Source organism: Bos taurus, chromosome 7 (genome assembly GCF_002263795.3).
Source record: "Bos taurus isolate L1 Dominette 01449 registration number 42190680 breed Hereford chromosome 7, ARS-UCD2.0, whole genome shotgun sequence".
In the NCBI taxonomy this organism is placed as follows: domain Eukaryota; kingdom Metazoa; phylum Chordata; class Mammalia; order Artiodactyla; family Bovidae; genus Bos; species Bos taurus.
The window spans coordinates 4720429-4740824 of record NC_037334.1 but is presented as its reverse complement, the minus strand read 5'-3'; the positions used below and the strand labels follow the sequence as shown (position 1 = coordinate 4740824).

General features: G+C 61.4%; 2 protein-coding genes across 3 annotated transcripts in view; both read right to left on the bottom strand.

The window, feature by feature from the left end:
* Positions 1-62: 62 nt before the first annotated feature.
* Positions 63-3259, bottom strand: ISYNA1 (inositol-3-phosphate synthase 1). Its single transcript, NM_001046032.2, has 11 exons — positions 3223-3259; positions 2988-3116; positions 2674-2835; positions 2177-2309; positions 1901-2094; positions 1564-1713; positions 1267-1482; positions 991-1155; positions 791-904; positions 498-715; positions 63-372 (listed from the first exon to the last, which is right to left on the bottom strand). Exons 2-11 carry the CDS (start codon positions 3105-3107, stop codon positions 171-173), a joined length of 1674 nt encoding a protein of 557 aa, NP_001039497.1. The 5' UTR covers positions 3108-3116; positions 3223-3259; the 3' UTR covers positions 63-170.
* Positions 3260-6801: 3542 nt separating this feature from the next.
* Positions 6802-20396, bottom strand: part of ELL (elongation factor for RNA polymerase II) — a 79292-nt gene continuing 65697 nt past the window's right edge. The window contains exons 7-12 of one of the 2 annotated variants that reach the window (XM_024993968.2): positions 16552-16648; positions 14932-15415; positions 11162-11228; positions 10720-10891; positions 9667-9711; positions 6802-8990 (exon numbers count right to left, since the gene is read on the bottom strand). In XM_024993968.2, coding sequence (XP_024849736.1) covers positions 8874-8990; positions 9667-9711; positions 10720-10891; positions 11162-11228; positions 14932-15415; positions 16552-16648 — 982 coding nt within the window. In that variant the 3' untranslated portion in view covers positions 6802-8873. The remainder of the gene's footprint in view (positions 8991-9666; positions 9712-10719; positions 10892-11161; positions 11229-14931; positions 15416-16551; positions 16649-20396) is intronic. The other variant, NM_001192098.1, reaches the window with a different exon arrangement.

Sequence of the window (20396 nt, the reverse complement as noted above, 5' to 3'; positions counted from 1 at the left end):
ATGGAGACGGGGCTGGAGTTGGGCCGATTTAGGGTTGCAGGCGCCAAGAATACAGATGTGGCTCATAGTGGTACTTGCTTTATTGTCTTCAGGGGGCCTCGAAGGGTCGGGTCCTGGGAATCAATGGGGGCAGGAGCTATGGGGGAGCCATAACTCCTAAGGCCATGGCCTTAGGTGGTGGGCATCTGGGGTGCCTCAGCCTGTGAGTGCCCATTGGCATCACCAGTACAGCCATTGGGTGCGGTCGGCGCAGATCCTTTCTTGCAAAGCACCGGAGAGGTGGTGGCCAAGGGCCCAACTCTCTTGAGGCCAGGGCGTTCCATCTTGTGCTCCAGAAGCATGTGGTTCTGCGGCGGGAGCCCCACGCAGGCCCTGGGGGATGATCAGGGCTCAGCGGGGCCAGACCCGGAGACTGCCGTGCAGTCCCTAGGCCCTGTGCACAGCCCAGCCAGCGGACATCCGGGCCGTGGACGGGAACCCCCAAGGCTGGGGCACACCTGAGGATATTCTCGATGCAGCTGCGCTGGCGGAAGAGCGCATTGACTACGGGGCTGCCGGGTGGTGCAAGTGGCGCCTTGAAGAGGAAGCCGAGCAGTGACAGCACCGGATGGAAGCTCTGCGGGTCCGGGTCGACGTCGGTGCAGAAGCTCACTCGCTGACATAGTTCAGTCAGCAGGGCCAGGTCCAGCATGATGGGTGCGGCCAGGAGCGAGTCCTAGGGGGCCAGCGGGTCAGGAGGTGGGCCGGGCTGGCGGCCGCCCCGCTGCTCCTGCCCCCTCGCGCCCCACACCTCGCACGTGTTGTGCAGCACCAACGTGTTGGTACCACCCAGCATCAGCTCCGATGTGTACTCATCCAGGGCACGCTTGCTGTCGCCCACGTATGGCACGTACTTGATGACCACCTGGGGGGCGGCACAAGGTCACACGGGGCCCTCGGTTGGGCGCGCCCTCGCCCCGGCCCCTGCCCCCACTCCCGCGCCCCACGCACGCAGTGGTCGGGCTGTTCGCCCGGCGAGTAGAGCACCGGGTTGCTGTGCACCATGTCGTCCACCACGCTGCTCTTGGACACCTCCTTGGAGCGAAACTGTGGGGGCGCTGACAAGTTCTGCCCGTCGTTGTTGCCCAGGTGGTTGTAGCTCACGATGGACATGGTCTGGGGGGACAAGGGGACCCGCGGTAGCTGCAGGCCTCGCAGCACACAAGCCCAGCCCTCGGGGGTCCAGGCCTCCCCTCCTGAGCTGAGCAGTCCCCCAGGCCCACACACCTTGAGGCCAGAGCCGATAAGGAAGTCCACGAGCACAGATTTGACCTTGGTCTGGCCCGACTTGAAGTCGTCTCCACCCACAAAAACGCGGCGCTGCCACGCGAGCTCGAGGGCACCGGGTACCAGCGTGTTCTGTGGGGACCCATTGAGGAAGGCACAGCCCTCCAAGATGCTGGCCACGGCAAAGAGTGTGGAGGGCGACACTTCCAGGCCCAGCTGCAGGCAGAGGGGGCCAGTCAGCACAGAGGAGTCCTTGGGGGCTGGCCCTGATCCCACTCCACCCCTGGGCGCACCCACCTGGATGGTGCGCAGCAGGTTCTCAGCAGTGTCATTGAGGCCTGGAATCACTTCGCAGAAGCGCTCCGTGTTCGCTGTCCACAGCACGATGACTTTGTCCAGGCCGGCGCTGAACCGAAAGTCGCGGATGTCCCTACGGATCTGCTCCAGCTGGGGATGGGGAAGGTAAGGGGAGGTTGTACAGGCTCCTCCGACCTGTGGAGGCCTGGGCTACTCAGTTTCCCAAGTGCGCTGGACCCTCGGGATGGGAGCAGGAGGACAAAAGAGGGAGAGCAGGTGCGGGGGGTGGGGAGGACAAGTGGCTGGGAAGGACAAGTGGCACGGGGCGGGGCTGCACCTGCTGCGCGCGCGTGCCCGGGATGACGTTGTCGGCGCGCGCACTCTGGTTAGCTGCGATGAACTCCGGGATGTAGACGGAGGGCCGCGGGCGCATGGCCTCCATGTGCGGCCAGAGTTGCTCCTGCAGTCCCCAGTCCAGTACCTGTGCACGCCGCATCGCCTCCGCCAGGTTCAGCGAAGATATGTCCCAGCCTGGGGGGTACCCTCAAGCTCGGCCCGGCCCCAAGCTTCGGCCCCGCCTCCCGCCCCACCCCCGGCCCAGGGCTCCGCCCACCGTCGAACACGAGGTCGTCGGGCGCCACCATGGGCAGCAGTGAACTGAAGGGCACGAACACTTCCTTGCCCTCGGCGTCCAGGCCCAGGCTAACAGTGCCTGCCTGCGTCAGTGAGCCGTAGTAGTTGGCCTCCTGGGGGGCGGCAGTGGGAGCTGAGTGAAAGGTGGGCGTGGCGTGGGGAGGGCCTCGAGCCGGCCAGGGCCCCGCCCGGCACCCGAAAGCTCCGCCCTGCCTTTGGGCACCTCCCCTCGGAGCTCCAAGCCTAGGCGGAAGCCGCTCCGTTCGGGAGGTCCCACCCTGAAGCCCTCCCACACCTTAGGCTCCGCCCCCGAAAGACCCCTGAGGAATCCCCGCCCCCCGTGGAAGCCCCGCCTGGAGTCCGCCCGCAGCCAGAAACCCCGCCCCCTATGGGCCCACTCCTCCGTTGGAGCCCCTCCCCCGCCGCAGGGATTCCAGCGAAGCCCTCTCTCCGACCGAGCCCCACCCGACCCCCCACCTTGCGGCCCGTGCGCGTGGGCCAGGACAAGCGCAGTCGGTTAGCCAGCACGGCAGCGGTCAGTGTGGAGCCGTTGTTGCCGCCCCAGCCGACGAGCATGACCCCGAGCCGGGGCACCTGCCGGGCGGTCCGGAAAGTGAAGCGCGTGGACGTGGGGTGCACCTGGGGGCGGGCAGCGGGGTAAGCCGGAAGCCACAGGCCCCTCCCCGCTCGCTACTACTGGGCCGGGGGTCGCAGACGTTGGGCAGTTCCCGCTCCCTCCCCGCTCCCTGACTCCCCCAGCCCTGTGGCCCGCCGGACGGGCCCTCGCCTACCTTGAGGACGCCGCCCTCGCGGCTGACGCTCGTCGTCCGGTACTCGTACTGCGCCTCGATGGTCTCGGGGCTGTAGACAACGTCGGGGCTCTCGACCACGAACTCAGTTGCGGCCTCCATCGCGATAGTCTGGGAGCGCGGGGTTGGCAGGAGGTCAGCGGGGTCCTAAGAACTGGCCGGGCCAAGCCGACTTCGGTCCCCAGGGAGCCTGCACCCCTCCCGGGGCGGCACTCACCGATGCAGCGTCGGCTGGGGCAGCGGCAGACGGCTAGGGCTCCGGGCGCGCGAACTCCAGAGAAAAGAGCCGCGGCTCCACCCCCTCTCCGCCCCTCGCTCCGCCCGCGCGCGGGAGGAGGGGCGCTCGCGGCGGGGGGAGGGCGCGCACCGACCTTGGGCTCGGGTTCGAGGCCTTTTGGTCCCGAGCCTCCGCCGCTGTCTGGTTCTTGGCCGGCCGGGCAAATAACCTGGGCCCCAGGCCCCCGGCCCTAACTCGGCCCGCGTGAGTCACTTAGGACCCCCGGCCGCCTATCCCCACTGTACAAAAGAGGACTTTAAAGCTCTAAGGGAGCGCCAAGCCCCAGCCAGGAGGCAGAGGCAGTAGTTTGAGTTAGGCTGGGAAACTCATTATTTGGTGGGTTGGAGGAGGAGGAGTCTCTAGAGAAACTAAGACACGGGAAACTGAGGCAGAAGACTAAGCGAGGAATCGGATTTCAAAGCGTGACACTCCTCCAGCTCAGGCTCCCTCCTCTTCCCCCTTCTTGAGCAGCGGTCACTTTCCACTAAGGAGAGGGAGTAAGGGGGGGCTGTGAGTTCTTGGTGCCCCCACCTGTAGCAGGAAGGCTAGCAAGCCTATCAAGGGCAGGCCTGGGGTGGGGGCGGGGGGAGAGACTGCTCCGTGGGGAAGCGAGGGAAGGCGATGGGCAGGGCAGAGGCGGCCAGCTGGGAGGAGCTAGGCCTGCACAGCTCTGAGCCCCTCTAAGCGCCCAGTGATAAAGGAGCGTGGGAACCCGGCAGGCGGGCGGGGGCGGCTCCCCCAGGAACTTTCCAAAACAAGCGGCCTCCTCCGGCTGGAAAGTTTCCACCCCTGGAACTGACCCAAAAGGTGGATAGTTGGGAACGTTTGCAGGAAACATGGTCAGAGTCTGGCCTTGGGGAATGGGGGCTCTAAAACTAGTCCAGACTTTGCCCTCAAGGGGCTCCAGTTGTGGGGGAGTCAGAAGTGAACTGGGGGGACTTCTCTGGTGGCCCAAGGGTTAAGAATCTGCCTGCCAATGCAGGGGACATGGGTTGGATCTCTGGTCCAGGAAGATTCTACATGCCACAATACAATTAAGCCTGTGCACCTCAACTACGGAGCCTGCGCTTCAGAGCCCCACTGCAATGAGAAGCCCTGGCTCGCCACAACTAGAGAAAGCCTGAGCACCACAATGAGGTCCCAGCATAGCCAAGAATAAGTAAAGAGCAGTGAGGGGCGCACTCCTAACCAGAGGGACCTGAGAGGCAGCGGTGGACAGGGCAGGCTGCCTGGAAGAGGTGGCTGCTGGACAGTCTTGAGATCATGAAGACATCTTATCAAAGAAAGATATGAAGAGCTGCCTAGACAAAAACCTGGGGGACTGGTTTCAGGGGCAGATGAAAAAGGGCTGGATGCGAGGGGGAGGGAGGCAGTTTGGGGACCAAGGCAGACCCTCAGGGCTGGGGACAGGGCATTTAGTATAATAAATATTTGGGTTTTGTCCTGCTTTCTGGCTTGGAGATTGAGTTTGATCATTAATTGCCAGGGGCTTCCCTGACAGTCCAGTAGTTAAGACTCTGCACTTCCACTGCAGGGGGCTGGGGTTCGATCTCTGGTCAGGAAACTAAGGTCCCACATGCCCAGCAGTGTGGCCTGAAATTAGAAGAAAAAAAAAATATCAATGGCCAGTGACTTATTCAATCATGGAACTTCTGTAAAAGCTCCTGAACAATAGGGTGCAGGTGAAAACATGGAGATGCTGGGAGGGTGACACCTGGAGAAGTCGTGGCAGCCCTGTACCTTTCCCCAAACCCTGCTCTCCTCCATTCAGCTGCTGAGTGTTTGCTTAGCTCTGTGAGCCATTCTGGCAAACCTCTGAGCGGGTGGGAGGGAACCCGATTTATGGCGGGTTGTTCAGAAGTATGGGTGGCCAAGGACTTGAGGCTGCTGTCTGAAGTGGGGACCTGAACCCCATAACCTGGGAACGGAACTGTTCGACCCCTAGTTGGTATTGAAGAATCTGCAGGAGCTGGAGCCCTCCAGGCCACATGTCATACATACCACAGGACTGTGTAAAAAGACCCAGCCCTGGGGAAGCCCAGCATTCACAGGGCAGCCTGTGGGAGGTGCTGGCAGGAGGGGTGTGGGCTGAGCAGGTCCAGGCAGGCTCCCTGGAGGGGCCGTGTTGGAGTAGTTCCGGCTACTACTAGTACTACTCATACTAACTACTCCTCCTAGTAGGGACCAGCTGGGGGTGTGACACGGGGTGAGTGTGCTGCCTGCAGGTGAGTACTGAATGACCAGGGATCCCCAATCCCACCAGACCGCAGGCTTCCAAGGGCGAGGGCAGAACCGCCGCCATCACTGCTGAGTGCCAGCACCCGGCCAGAGCCCGGTGCACGGGAGGCACTGACGGATCCAGGCGCTGGCAGATGTTGTCCAGAAAGTGGCAGGGACTGCTGGGCACCCCTCAGCCCTGTGGCCATGGTGTGGGTTGTGAAGGCGGGAAGTCCCCTGGAGACCTGGACTCAAGGTGTCTTGGGCTCAGGAAGGATGGTCAGGGAACTGCCTGTGGCCACAGGGCTGTGAGGGAGGCCGGTGGAAGGCTGGGGGAGGCGGGTGGGCAAGGAGAGCCTGAGGCGAGACGAGGCTGAAGAAGGCAGGGGTGTGGGGACAGAGATTTATCCACTAGAACAGCGTGGCCAGGCTGCCTAGGGAGCAGGGTACACTCTGCCCCACAGGGCCTGCCTGACCTCCCCTCCCGCGCCCCTCAGATTCCTGGGCCGCCTCAGAACTCAGGCCAAGGCCACTGGCCAGCAGGGCCACCAGGGAGGCTAAGGCCCACAGTCCCTGACCCCTGGACCCCTTTAATCCTGGTCTTATTCTTTGTTTTTCCTTCCTAAAATAAACATTCCCCTCCACTGTGTCCTTGGAGGGTAGAAACTGCCCCCTGCCTTCTGCTCCTCACCTGTAACCCAGGGCAAGGATGGCTTTCCGGCTGGTGTCCTGCGCCTATGGGGCTCCACTAGGCCTCAGGTTCGGTACCCCTGTCCCCACTGGGGGGCAAGGGGAACCCCACCCCCACCCCAGTGTGCGTCCGGGAGGAATCATCAAATAGTGCCATTACTCACTGCCGTTTCCATCAGCCAAAGCTCCTCAGCCCAAATAAAATACTCCCCGTGCTGCACACGGCTCCACCTGTGGGAGCCCTGGGGTCCCCCTGCCCGGCTCAGCCCACTCTGTGCACTCCACAGGGGCGGCGCTCTGCTGCTGTGCTGACCACCGCTCCCCAGTGCCTCCGCCTCCCGTCTCAGTCCTCACCGTGAGCAGGCTGGCTGGTCTGCTCTGGCACCTGCAGGGCCTGCTGCCTCAGGTCCGCCCTCCACCTGCCAACCTCATTCCTGGGCAGCGGCTGTGGCAGGCTGCCCAGAAAGCTTTCTCCATGCTCAGCCCATGCCCCCCCACCACCACGGTTGCCCCGTGGCCAGGTGGCCTCCTGACCCCAGCCCACCCCAAGACGGAACCAGTCCCCCTGACCCCTAGGGAATGACATATGTACTCCCAGCTTGGGCTCACAGATTCAGTTCAGTGAATTTATTGTAGGTTGAAAAAAAATCAGCATTCACCTCTTTAGTGTACAAAAAGGACACTAGTTCTTTTAAGAAAATATTAGGAACTGAAGATGCAGACGTCTTTCAATTGTAACATTTTGGCAAAAGTGAAAAGTTCTTGTAAACACCAACTCCATGGCTCAAAATAGTTTTTCTCCACAGTACAATATTAAAAGAAAAAAAAACAGTATCAATAAGTTAGACCATATTTAATCAGCTAGAGCTTCTGTCCATCAACCCCGCCCCAAGCACAAAACTCCTCTTAGCTTCATAATTCCTTAAAAGGAGAAAATAAACAACAACAAAAAACAGTGAGGAGGAAGAGGAAATTCAACTGAGAGTCCCTCGAACTGGACCCCAGGGCAGAGGGCAGGTGGGCCCTCCCGGGTGGGGCCCGTTGAGCGATCCCGCACCATCTGAGTCTGCGAGTCCAGGCTGAGTGCATGATGGCTGTCCACAGAACTCAGGGCCCCAGGGTCTGCTCAGCCTGTCTTCCTCCATCCCAAATGAAAAACAAAAGGACAGCTACTGAAACATAAAGGATCAGCTTCCTCAGTGCTCCGGGCACCCCAGGGGTCCCGCGGAGACGTTGGGGTGGGGTGGGGGCACTGCAGGCATGACTGCTCTTTGGGAAGCCATTAGGAGACACCCCCACAGCTTAGAAAAATAGACATGACTATGAGCATTTCCACTCTCCCTGCCTCACTAGGATCCTGGCAGCAACCCCTGCCCCCGCCCCCGACAGCGACCCCTGGGCTGGGGGTTGCAACCAGCCCCACGGCCTTCCCCCATCGTGGCTTCGCTGAACGTGGCTCTGAATTAACGTGAACACGCGCTTTAGACCCCAGCACGCCCTGGCGGGGCCCCACACACACACACACACACACACACAAACATATACATGCCCCCTGACGCTTTCAGGGACATTAGACTAGGCACAGTGACTAAGCAGCAATTGGGGTGTCCTTGGGCCAGCACCCCCAGAGAGGGGGGATCAGGCACCTTTTCTGAGCTCACTCTCCGGGGGCTCCCTGGCTCCCTCGACCCCCAGCCCCTCCCTGAGTGCAAACCCCGTGGTGGCTCTGCAAAGACGACCCCAGAACCCATACATGGGGCTGAGGGGCGGAGCGAGGTCAAGAACACGGAGGCCACTTGGCCTCAGCAGTACAAAGTGAGGAGCAGCAGCAGGAGAGAATGGAGAAGAGAGAGAAAACCCGACGCCGGTGCTGCAGAGCGCGGGCTACAAGCACAGAAGCTCCCGGCGACCCCGACAGCTGAGGGCCTGGAATAGCAAGCGGGCCTGGTGCTCCCCGCAGCTGCTCCCGGGCCAGCTGGGGTTTTCCAAATAGAGCTGCAGGGCTTGCACTGCCCAGCCCGCCCCACTCAGAGCCAGGCAGAGGCCGTGTGCGAGGGAGACCAGTGCAGGAGAGGGGCCCCCGGCGCCCCCCACCGGTTCTCTCCTCCGAGCTCGCAGAGGCAAGGCCAGCCTTCCGGAGCATCTGTAATACTGTAGGAAGGGCCCAGGGCAGCGTCTAGACCCCGGGTGTCCAAGGAGGGGAGGCACAGGTGTAGAAAAAAGATGCTTTTCTTTCGTACAAAAATAGACTCGAGTCTCGTCAGCAGTAGCCTGTCTTTGTATAAAACTAGAAAAGGCAAGCAGGCAGGCTGGCCTTGGGAGTCTTTCTCTGACAAAAAGTTGAAGTCCCCCGTGGGGTGGCTGGCGAGGAGGGGGGCTTCTTGAGGAGCCCGTCCTAGGCAGGGGGCCTGCACAGGAGGTGTGGGGGGCCTGGGGGGAGCTGGACACTCTACCTGGGTTTGTGTGACCTGTGGGCGGCCAGGCCTGCGTGGGCTCCCCTGAAAGCCGGTGTTGCTGGCTCAGATGACTGTATTCTTCCTCATGTTTATTGTGTTAAATAAATCTCTGTTTTCTTGTCTTTAGCTCCCCCTTGCCCCCAGCTCCCCCACCATCCAGAACAGTCAGCCCGGTGAGGTGAGCTGGCCTGGCTGGTCGAGTGGGACCTCCTGCCCCGTGGCCTGGGGCTAAGGCCATGCCTGAAGCTGTCGCTGGTCGTACTCGGCGATGAGCCTCTTGATGTGGGCCAGCTTGCTGTGCAGGTACTCGCAGCGGTGCTTCTCCTGGCTGTAGTTGGTGTTGGTCTATGAGAGAGCGGCTGGGGTGAGCCTCACCCACAGGGCCAGGGTGGAGAGCTCAACGCCAACCCAAGCCGCCCCACCTGGCTGCCCCTGGCCCCCACTCACAGGCCAGAGCCCTCAAGCCCTGACAGGGACCCCTGAGCTGCCCCTAGGCTCCACCCTGGGAAACAGGGTCACGGCTAGGGTGAGAGGCTGAGAGGAGGTGGTCACGCAGCTTCCGTGCTGGGCTGGGACACGGCCGGCGGGAACCAGCCCCGGCACACTTGGCCCTAGGGAACGAGAGCTGCTGCAGTGGCACCACATCCCAGGAGACGGTCAGGGAGCCCGAGCTGGGGGCGGCCGGAGCCGAGACCGCGGCTCCTCCCTGACTCGAGCGCTGAAGGACTCAGCGGGGCCAGGATGGGGTGGGGAACTGTGCTTCCTCCCCCGGACCTTTGAGGGAGCTGCAAAGGGCCTGGGCTGTGCTCACCCATAGCGGGAGAGTGTGTGGGGTGCTCAGGGGAGGGGGCACCCAAGTGCCCAGAACAGACTTAAGCTCCTCAGCTATCAGGGGAGGAGCTACTCTGAGGACCAGAGACCAACCCAGGGAGGCCCGCCCACGCACCCTGCCTCCTCTAGACCGCAGCGCTACTGACCTGATCCCACCCCGCCCTAACACCACAAGGGGATGGAGGCTCACCTTTTTGATTTTTCGATATTCCTGAAGGATCTGCCCACGAGTAGTCTGGATGAAAAACAAAAGAAAAAGTCAACAATACATTATCTGCAGGATACCCCAACGGAGTGACCCCTTCTCCTTAGTCACGGTGGCCTGCCAGGTCACTGCATGCTTGGGGACAATGGCTGCGGCTGTGGCATGGCACCTGAGGGTGTACAGAGCAGGGGCTGGGCCAGAGGGGACGACTCGGGGACACGCAGGAGGCTACACAGCGGCCGGGGAGAGGCAGGGGCAGCTGGGAGGCGCCTTCCCTTGCACCCAGCTGGCTGGTGCCCAGGTCGAGGCCAAGCACAGAGGCCCCCTGACCACCTGCGGGGGTTGCAACGAGACGGGAGGATGGGGGAGTCCAGGGGGTGCTTGCCTGTCCTAGACCCTCAGAACCCCCACTGTGCCTCCAATCACAAGCCGTCTCCTTGGGAAATCAACCTGACCTCCACCAGGGAGACAGAGCCCAGCACCACAGTTCATCAGGGCTGGCCCTGTCATCAGGTAACCAGCTCCAAAAGGGGTCTCAAGGGGGAGGCTGGTATCCCAAGGCCCCCTGCAGGGACCAAGCCCCCTGTGGTAAGGTCCCACTCGGGATGGCCGGGGAAACGCAAGTGCCCCAGGTGGGGGAAGGGGTTGGGGCCCCAGGGACCCTCCATCCCCTCCCCCTCCCACGGAGGCTGTGACAGCTCTGACGGGCTGTGCGGTGTGGCCAGGGCCCGCCCCTCCTGCTGGGAGGCAGTGCTGAGAGTTCTCTGGTGACACAATAGTGGGCTGCAGAGAAGCCCCAGGTGCTCGGGGGTCGGGGGGGACGCACGCACCCCAGCCCCTGGTTTCCTGGCTGTCTCCACTGCTGAGGCCACCCCCAGCCCCACGGTCACCTCCCACCTACAGCGCTGGTCTTGCCCAGCCTCATGGTTGAGACGGCAGAGCTCCCTAAACAGGCCTGACTCACTCGGAGTGGGCAGCGCCCCCGCCCAGAACAGGAGGGGACGCGTCTGAGGACGCAGGAGCCAGGCAGGGCACTACCTCGTACTCCTCAGAGCCCTGCGAGAGCTGCCGGAGCTGGGCGTCGAGCTGCGTGAAGCGCCGCGTGACCCGCTCGATGCGGGCGTGCAGGCCTCGGTACTCGCTGTACTCAGCGTTGAAGTCATTTTTGTAGCTCTGGCGCTGCTCCGAGGAGGAGATGGTGGCGTATTTTCTGGGGAGATGGGAAAGAAGGGCCAGAGGGGCTTAGGGGGCTGCAGCAGAGAGCCTGGAAGTGTCCACAGCCAAGTGGCCAGCCCCAACCAGGAAGCAGCCCTAACTCCGAGCAGACTGGCCGTCAGGAATACACACACAGCCACGGAGTCAAGTCACCACACGCGTGTGCACACAGACAGGAATACACACACACAGCCACGAGGTCCGTGCTGCCTCTGCTAACCTGCAGAGGTGGGGGTGGGGAGCAGCCGGCAAGGGAAGTACTCACAGCAAGTAGTCGGGCGTCTCCGAGGTCGACGTGGGGACACTTGAGCTGCTGCAGGTCCCGTTTAAACCTTAAAGAGAAAACGTGCCTCCTGAGTCTGTACCTTGTGTGTCTGTGATGAGACCTACAGAAGGTTGATGCCCTACTGTCTGAAGGCCTCAGGGGGGAAGCCACGCAGAGGGAGCCAGGGTGGGCAGAGGAGGCGTGAGTTAGGGCGAGCACCATCTGGCCACCGTGGGGGGCTGCCTGGAGCTGGAAGTGCCCCCTGCGCAGTGGGAGAGGTGGTGAGCCAGCACGGTGTGCGTCCCCAGAGCACAGCCGTGCAGAGACAGCATCGTGGGCGCAGTCTTCAGCAAGCACCCAAAAGTATGGGTTCACTGCAGGGTTAAAGCCTGGGAAGCTTGTCCAGAGCCTTTGCTGACCCCATGTAAAAGCCGTGAAGATGAAAACCGGTGACCCCTGGCCAGTTGAGTCCCAGGGGCATACCATTCTTGGGCCCTACAGGACAAAGCCGGATGGCTGCCAGGGTTTTCCCCCTCCTCTCCCTGTGGATGGAGCTGCAGGCCCTGCAGGCTCTGGTCTCTGGCCTGACCACCCCCACCCCGCCACCCCACCCATCCTCCCATTCTTCCCACCAGACCCAGGACTGTGACATCAGAGGGTCAGCCCTGGGACTGTGACCCGAGACTGTCCTGAGACAGTGCCCGAGGCCTGCCCGGGCTACAGTCTGCTCCTTTTCCCCGGGGACTTCTTCTAGATGACCTTTGTAATCCCGAGACACAACCGATATTATCACTCTGAAGCATTTGCTGAGCACCCATTTTGGTGCCTCTCTTGGCAGAAAATAGCCCTCCAGGGGATCAGTGGTTTGACGAGCCCCCGTGCAGTTTTATACTCCATCCAGTGCAAGGGGAGATTCCCACCAGTGGATGGAGCCCACCCACACCCCCATCCGGGTGTTGTCTCTGAAAAGGCTGTGGCCTCCCTGGGATGCAGCCCAATAGGCACACACACGCAGATTTAGTCTACATCCCACCTCCCACAGCCCAGCCACGTCAGGCATCCCGGGGTGCTTCACCCTGAGCCTGAGAATCAGATGGACCTGGCAGGACACCACTGGGGTCCTGCCTGTGGCAACCAACCCTCTGTGGGCCCCACCCCTGCCCGCACTCGGCCACCCCTGGACCAGCCCAGCTGCTTCCCACTTGTGTGCTCCCTCCCAGGGCAGTGGGTGCAGGGACATGTCTGTAGGGTCACCCTGCAGGACCCAGGTCTGGGTGCCAATGAGAGAGGGTGACCCAGTTCCCACATAGGGGTCAGTAGGCCTGAGTTTGGCCTGGATGAACCGAAGCACCCCCATGCCCAGCACGTGGCCTGGCCAGGAAGGTACCCTTGGGCCACAGGTGGGGTCCACAGTCTGAGCGAAAGCTGGGGGCAGGCACGAGGGTGGGTCTAGGACCCAGGAGTGGCCCCGCAGCACAGGGGGAGGGAGGTGGCGGAGGGGGGCCTTGGAGGGGTGGGGTGAGGCGGGGGGGCACAGATGGGCTGGGCTGAGGAGTCTGCACGACTGGAGGAAGCTGCCACACCCATCAGGGTCACAGGGCAGGGCTGGGACCATGGGCCAGACGAGGGGGACAGCAGCAGGCAGAAGGGTGGGCCACCTCACGGGACACAAGGGTGAGGGCACTTCTGCACTTGGGTGCCGGCCTGGAACCCTGGCCAGCGAGGCAGGGGAAACTTCAGAGAACAATGCTGCTGCTAAAGGCGGGCGGGGAGCTCTAGCCTGCACAGACGCCCACCCAGGAAGGAGCCACAGCAGGAGGCTGTGTATGGTGGGGCTCAGGAGGCAAGGCAGGCCCCCACCCACCAGTTATCACTATCAGCTGAGCTGCCAGAGAGGCCAGTCTAAGGGGCTCGCTCGGTGCCATCCCAACTTCTGGTGCGCGCTTGTCCTTCCCCTCCCCCTTGGGGCCCTTCTCCTGGCTTTCCTGATCCCAGACCTCCTTCTCACCCTGGCCTGGGGCCAAGCTGCCTGTGGCTGACACACACTGGGCAGGAGCCAGCGCCTTCTGAGCCCTGCATGGGGGGCCGGTCTGGGCAGCATCTTCCTGGCCTGGTCTGCTGCCTGGCCCCATGGTCCTACTTCCCCAGACCCTGCCAGAGCACATGGAACCTCACTTCTGCTGTCTGGGCTCCCTGAGCCCAGCTGCTCAGGTCTGCGTCCCTGGGTGGGACCTGGGTCAGACGGCCTGTGCTTAGAGAGCCAGGCTCCCTTCCCCTCTGGGAAGCCTAGCATGCGGCAGGGCCGAGGGGCCCCAGAAGACTGACGGAGCTGCAAGGTCTGTCTTCATCAGACCGACCCCGGACCCGGTCTCCAGCTGCAGAGTGAGGAGCGGGCATGGCCTTTCTGGAGGACAGCTGAGGCACATTCAAAAGCCTGAAGGAGCAGGGGCTCCACCTCTGGTCCAGGAATGCCCCCTGCTGGGGATCCTCCTGAGGGAACAATCTGAAAGCCACACCAGATGAAATGGCCCCCAGGGCCGCCAGGGCTGCGCCTCTGTTGCTGTGACATGCTGATTAGGTTAAATTACGTGAGAGGAAAATCACAATGGAGTCAGTACTGCTCAGAGAGCTCTCTAAAAATGGCATCAAGAAGCCATTAAGGAAGTGTGACCTGTGCACGGCTCAGCCTGCATGGCATCTGACCTTGTGACCCCCGTCTGCCAGAACTCGTGCCAGCTGATGGACTTATCAGACCCCCACCCCCAAACCACGCGACACTGTCAACTTACTGGGCCCCCAACCTAAAACAAATGTTTTCTGACTCGTCTGACTTGCGTCAGAGTTAAACCGTTCTCACCAGAAACCTTTAACAAACTAAAGGCTTTCAGTCTTCATAAACCCAACTCTTGCTCTTCCTGAGAACTCTCATGGTCACCTGAACCTATGTCTCTCGAATGGTAATTCTCAAGACCCTACAGAAACCATTTCCCTATGTGCAGCCTCCAGAGTTATTCTGGGGTTGCCAGTAGCCACAAGGGGTGCTCAGCTCAGATGCCCGGGGCTCTAACTGGGAGTGGGGAGGCTCTGGGGGTAAGGACGCCGCCCCTACAAGCCCCAGGTCCTCGAAGGTCTCCCTGGTCAGCATAGAGTCCCGACAGCCTCACACCCCTCATCCCACTGAGGGTCTCCCGAGTGCCAGCTTCCCTACAGGCGAGGCCTTGCTCTGGCTCTTATCAACTGCTGTTCGGTAGACGAGTCTCCCACCTCCTCCTGGACCTGCCTCTCAGACCCTCTCTCTGCAGGCTCAAAGGTTTGCTCTGCAGGTCACAGCAGGAACACAGTGATCCAGGGACCCCCTCCCCACCAAGTCCTGCCCCCCGCAGCCATCCCTGAGCCCCAGACCCTTGCTGTGTGCTGTGTCTGGGGTCTCCCTGCAGCCAGAACCGGGCCCTGGAATTGTTCCTCTCCCTGTGAAATATCCCCTCCTGTGAGCCTCAGCTCCATCAGGCTCTGTGCCCCTGGCCCTCAGGGCTGGCCTGGCACACACCTGACTGTAGGAACCTTCAAGAACAACACCGCCAGGGCAGTCACGTGAGCCAGTGCGAAGACGCAGAGGGCCTTAATGTGCAGGGTGGGCCCAAGTGGGGACTCAGGAGGCAGCCCTCTCGGCATCCTGTGGAGTGAGGGTGCGCAGGCACAGGGCCAGTGCTCAGGCCCCCACTGACCCCCCTTCTGCAGAGCCCTCTGCCCCTCAACCTCCTGACACCTACCCGGGGCGACTGGTGGGGCAACTGGAGGGGCTGGGGGGCCCGGCGTCTGGCTGAGTGGCCGGTCCCGGGGCCTGTCCTCGGCTGCCCTCTCCTTGTCTTTGTGCTTCTTGGATTTCTTCTTGGATTTGCCGTGCAAGGAGCCGCCGTGGGGCCTGCTGGGCTGGGCACAGTCTGTCAGCAGGGGCATGCTGAGGCGCTCAGTAGGGGCTGGGGCGGCCACTTCCCCACGCTCACAGTCCCGGCCGCTGTGGCCCAGGTCGTTGCTGACGTCGGCCAAGGGGTCGTGGGCCCGCGGCGGCTCCAGTCGCAGGGGCAGGTGGGTGTCCGTACCAGCCAGAGGGCCCGGGGTGGGCAGCAGGCCCTCGCGGCCGAGGGTCGTGCTCAACTTCCCGTTGACTGTGGGCTGAGCTCTCTGGGTGAAGTGCGATATCCTGGGTTTCTTGTTGGCCAGAGGGTCAATGAAATCAGGAGGCTGCGGCCGTTTCTGTGACGGAGAGGAGAGAATTTCAGGAGTGAGCCTGTGCCTGGAGTCACTCTGTGCCCCAGGGAGAGGCTGTGCAGCAACAGGCCAAACTTGAGCTGACCAGGAGCCCCACCGCAGGCCCTGAGGGGACCAGCGCCCACAGGCAGGGCCACTCCGGCCACAAGGGGGCGCGCGAACACCACAGCAGGCCCGAGAGGCCCAGAGCTCTGGGGCCTGCCTGCCCAGGGACCCGGTGGGACCGCGGGCCAGCAGGGCAGAGAAAGGGCGGCTGGGCCATTAGGGGACCCGCTTCAGCCCATAAGGGCCACCCCTGGGAACTGATCTAAAACAATACTGTGCTCAGCATCCCCCCTTGATGACAGTAAGAGCAACGGAGCCCAGTCTGAGTGACACAGGGCAGGCCCCACAGGCCAGGACCGTTCTCCCCAAGGGCCCTTGAATCCCCGTGGTAACCCTGTCACATGGTGCAGGCCTCATCCCCATTCACAGAGGAGAAGACTGAGGTCCGGAAGGCAAGGCCAGAGTAGAGGAACGGAGCCAGGATCAGACCAGTCGGCCCGGGCCCAGGGTGCGGCAGTGTGGGCCAGAGTGAAATGAGGCCCTGCCCGCCACGCCACAGCCACGGGGGTGCCCTGGGAGGCTTCAGGACCTAGGCCGGATGCCTCCAGGGGCAGGCAAAGCGGGGAGGAGAGTGGCTGGCCAAGTAGGGGATGGAGACATGGGACTCATTGGTCAGAGCATGCGGGGGGAAGAGACAGCTGTCACCAAACAGCTCCGACAACGGTGAGGGACCCCACTGCTGAAGATCAAGCCCCCAACAGCAAGGCCCTCCCTGCCTACTAACACGGCAGAGCCTGCTGGGGACACACTGAGTTTTAAAGCAGCCCTAGGAATCAGAGGCTCCAGTGGCCAGAGTGGCCAGCGGCCCGCGCGCCCTCAGCCACACTACCCCGAAAGGCAACCCAAGGAACCTATCCAGGTTCCAGGCCTGGGACCCCCAGCACCCAGTCAGCTGCTTACGCCTTCGAGAAAACTCGCCAGCCCTGAGTGATAGGCCCAACAGGCTCCCCGAGAAGCAAGGTCAGGCCCACCGCCTCTGTTGAAGCCCGCCCACCCTCCCTGCCAGCCGCTCCTACCTGAGGGGGCGAGGCTGAGCTCCCGTGCTCGCCCGGAGGACTGCTGGCAGCAAGGTCTCCAGGGAGGCCACCTGTGCTCTGTGGCTGGCACAGTTTCCTGCAGAGGAGAAGCAAGGCAGGTTGGAGGGTCCTGAAACAATGCCCTCCCTGCGAGGCGCACCCAGGCCCAACCACCTCTGCACTGATACTTTGCACCCAGCCCAGCGTCTGGGGGAGGGCCTGGCTCCCCGCTGAAGCAGGGCAGTGCTGGGTGTGATGGGCACGCCCGGCAGGCAGAGAGCAGTCGAGCACACCCAGCCCTGGGTGCATCCGCAGCAGCCCCGTGGCCACGGCCTCAGCCTCACCGCCAGAAGGCCGGCCACACTGGATGCTCTGTGCCCAGCGAAGGGCCAGGTGACCAGATGCTCATCTCGACCTTCATGACCATGGAGACCAAGGACTCCTGGTGCAAAACTGACCAGACACTCAGGGTCCATGCTGTGTCCCCACAGGAGCTACAGACATTGGGTGTTGGCCCTTTTTTAAAAAACATTTGATCCTTACTTTTATAAACAACTGTCATCCCAATAACAACACTCACTGCAGAAACAGAATGCAAAAGAGGGCTGAGATGCCCTGCTCTGAGGTGGGAGGACCCCCCCAGATTCAGCTCCCATCTTCCTGGGAGCCAGGCCCCAGGACCTCCAGGGATGGCAGGAGCAGCCAGCAGACCACTGGAATCAGCTCAACAGCGCAGCCAGGGACGAGAGAAGAATCGCCCCGACGCCTGACAGAAAAACGGAGGCCCTGAGAGTCATCTTGGCTGGGTGGGGTTGGCCCCTTGAACTCCTAGAGGCTGAGAGTCTCAGGGGAGCCCAGGCACCCAGCTGGCCCCCCAAGCCCTGCAGGAAGCTGAGCTGAGGTCTGGGGCCACGTCCGCTGCTCCAACCAGTGGCCAGCAGAGCACCTCCCCGGCCTCAGCTGCACTCCAGACTCCAGCGGCTGCCCTCCCCACAGCGGCCTGAAATGCAAGGAGAGACGAAAGGAAGGTTCTGAGAGTGGGTGGGGCAAGTCTACTGTCCAGCACTGTGGAAGCATCTAGAACTTTCAGTCAAAGACAGAGAATCAGGTGTTCACATCCATTCTCTCTCAAGTCCCCACTAAAAAAGCATAAAAGAGAAGGGGAAAAAAAAGACAGCAATGCTACTTAACGTGGGAAGCAGAAGCACAAGTGGTGACTGTCCTGGAGGAGCCAAGGAAACTGAGTCCTGGCTGCAGAGCCCGCAGGCCACAGTGTGCGCCTCGGAGACCTCAGTGGAGGGGCCCTCCAGGCTGCCCCCCAGCAGCCCTGCTCTGGGACCTGGCCTGCTGGGGCCAGCTGCAAAGGGAACCCCCAGCATGTTTGGGAGTAAAGGAGCCCAGGTCTTCCCCAGGGGGCCAGGAGGCTGCTCGGGCCACACAGGATGGACAGAAGCATGGCCTCCAGAGGAAAGGAAACAGAGGGGCCTGTGGAGGGACCCAGAGATGCCTCAGGGCTACCAGGGAGGCTGGACTGCCAACAGCAAAGTTCTGCGGAGGCGGCACCCTGGCTTCCAGGCAACAACTGTCAGGCCCTGAAGCAGACAAGACTATGCATTTGACAGGACAGAGAGCAACCAAGCCCCTGTGCCACTACTACTGAGCCCGCATGCCACAACTACCGAAGCCTGAGCCCCACGACAGGAGAGGCCACCGCAGCAAGAACCCTGAGAGCCGCACCTGGAGAGCAGCCCCCCCGCCGCAATTGGAGAAGAGCCCGCACAGCAACGAAGACCCAGCACAGCCACAAATAAATTAACTTTTAAAAAGAAAGGAAAGAGAGACTAAGAGGATGAAAATGTTAAATCCACCAGAAACACACCGGCCTTAACAGCCTCAGAAAGACAAAGATCTGAAATACACAGCTCTCCAAAGAAAATATACAAATAGCCGATAACTGCACGAATAGATGCTCAACATCATTCACTGCTCATCCAGGGAAACTCAAATCGATACCACTATAAAATACCACTTCACACTGGCTAGAATTAAAAAAAAGAAAAAGAAAATATAACAAGTGTTGGTGAGGCTGTGGAAAAAATGGAATTGGGCACTGCTGGTGGGAACGTGAAATGGGGCAGTCACTGGGAAAGAGAGTCTGGCAGTTCTTTAGAAAGTTAAACACAGGATTACCACATGGCCCAGCAATTACACTCCTCAGGACTCATTTGAGAGAACTGAAAATCTGTGTCAGTTATATTTGTGTCCTCGTACACAAATGTTCACGGCATCACTGTACACAATCCAGAAAAGGCGGCAACAGTTCACATGTCCACTGGCAGAAGAATAAGCAAAAACTCAGACACAATAGACTATAGAAAAGAACCAAGAACCTGGCCGTAGAAAAGAATGAAGCTCTGCCACACGCTATGATGTGGAGAAACCTTGAAAACCTAACACTGAGTGGAAGGAGCCAGACACAAAAGGCCACACGGCACGCACCTCCACTGATACGCAGTGTCCAGAACAGGCGGATCCAAGAGGTCGGGGCTGCCAGCGGCTGCCAGGCGCTGGGGAGGCGGGGTGGGAGCGACTGCTAAGGCAGCTTGTTGGGTTTTCTGGGGGGGTGAATGGTTTGGAACTAGATGGAGGTGGTGGTTGCACCTTGGGAACTAGAAATGATGGCAAAAAGAGAGACAGATGGGAGAAGCTGAAGAAATCTCCCCAAAGTAGAAGAAATAAAAAGAAACAACCAGGAGGACAACGGTGAATGGTGTAGAGGCAGGGCCCGTCGGGGCAGACTGAGGAAGCCCGCGGGAGGACGAAGAGGGTGAGGCAAGCGTGCAGACTGCCGGCTCCAGCCACCCTCCACGCTATCGGGTGACCATGGGGACACGCACAGGCCAGGGAGGGAACTGACGAGGCGTCTGTGGCCAGACCTTCAGTGTGGAGGGAAAACGCCTTCCAATCTAAAGGCTAGATGTGGTCAATTGCCAGCTTGTGTGCTGGCCACCCAGGTGTGGAGCTGTGGCAGAGGGCCGTCCCAAAGCCTTCTCCTCGGAGAGACGCTCCAAGAGCTGGGTCCCTTCAGCATCAGGGCAGAATCCCAGACCCGGAAACAGGAGGACCTGCGAGGGAGGGAGGCAGCTCCTGTGGAAGCCCTGGTCCCCTGAAAGTGATGAAAGGCCATGAGACAAAGACAGGGAGCTTGTGGCTGGACGTGAAGGACACAGAAGGCTGAGCACTTGGCAAGCAGGTTACCAACTACAGGGAAAGTGCACTGCCTGTGAGACGGACGGAGGCTCGGGCTGTCTAGGCTATGCCCTGGGGGAGGGGAGGCCAGGACAGGGCAGGTCGGGGCACTGATTTCAAGGCCACACGGGGTCCAGGCCTCATCCTGCACTGGGACATCCAGACTCTGCCTGGGCCGTGCCAGGCCTGAGCCGCACACATGGGGACTGACAGCACAGAGGAAGCATCCGAGCAAACAGCTGAGGGCTTCCCCGGTGGGCCAGCGGTTAAGAACCCACCTGCCAAGGCAGGGGACACAGGTCTGCTCCCTGCTCCGGGAAGATTTCACATGCTGAGGGGCAATTAAGTCCATGTGCCACAACCACCGAGCCCGTGCTCCAGAGCCCGAGTGCTGCGCCCAGTGAGGTGCGTGCCCCCGGGTCAGTACTCTGCAACGAGAAGCCCGAGTGCCTGTCTGCAGAGCAATGCCACGGGGGCCCAGGCAGACCCTGGAAGCACAAGCGTGCTCAACTCAGGTCCAAGTTCAGAACAAGCTGTAGGATAAGGACAGCTGCAGCCCCTGGGGTAACACGAGCCCCCACACCCAGCCTGTAACA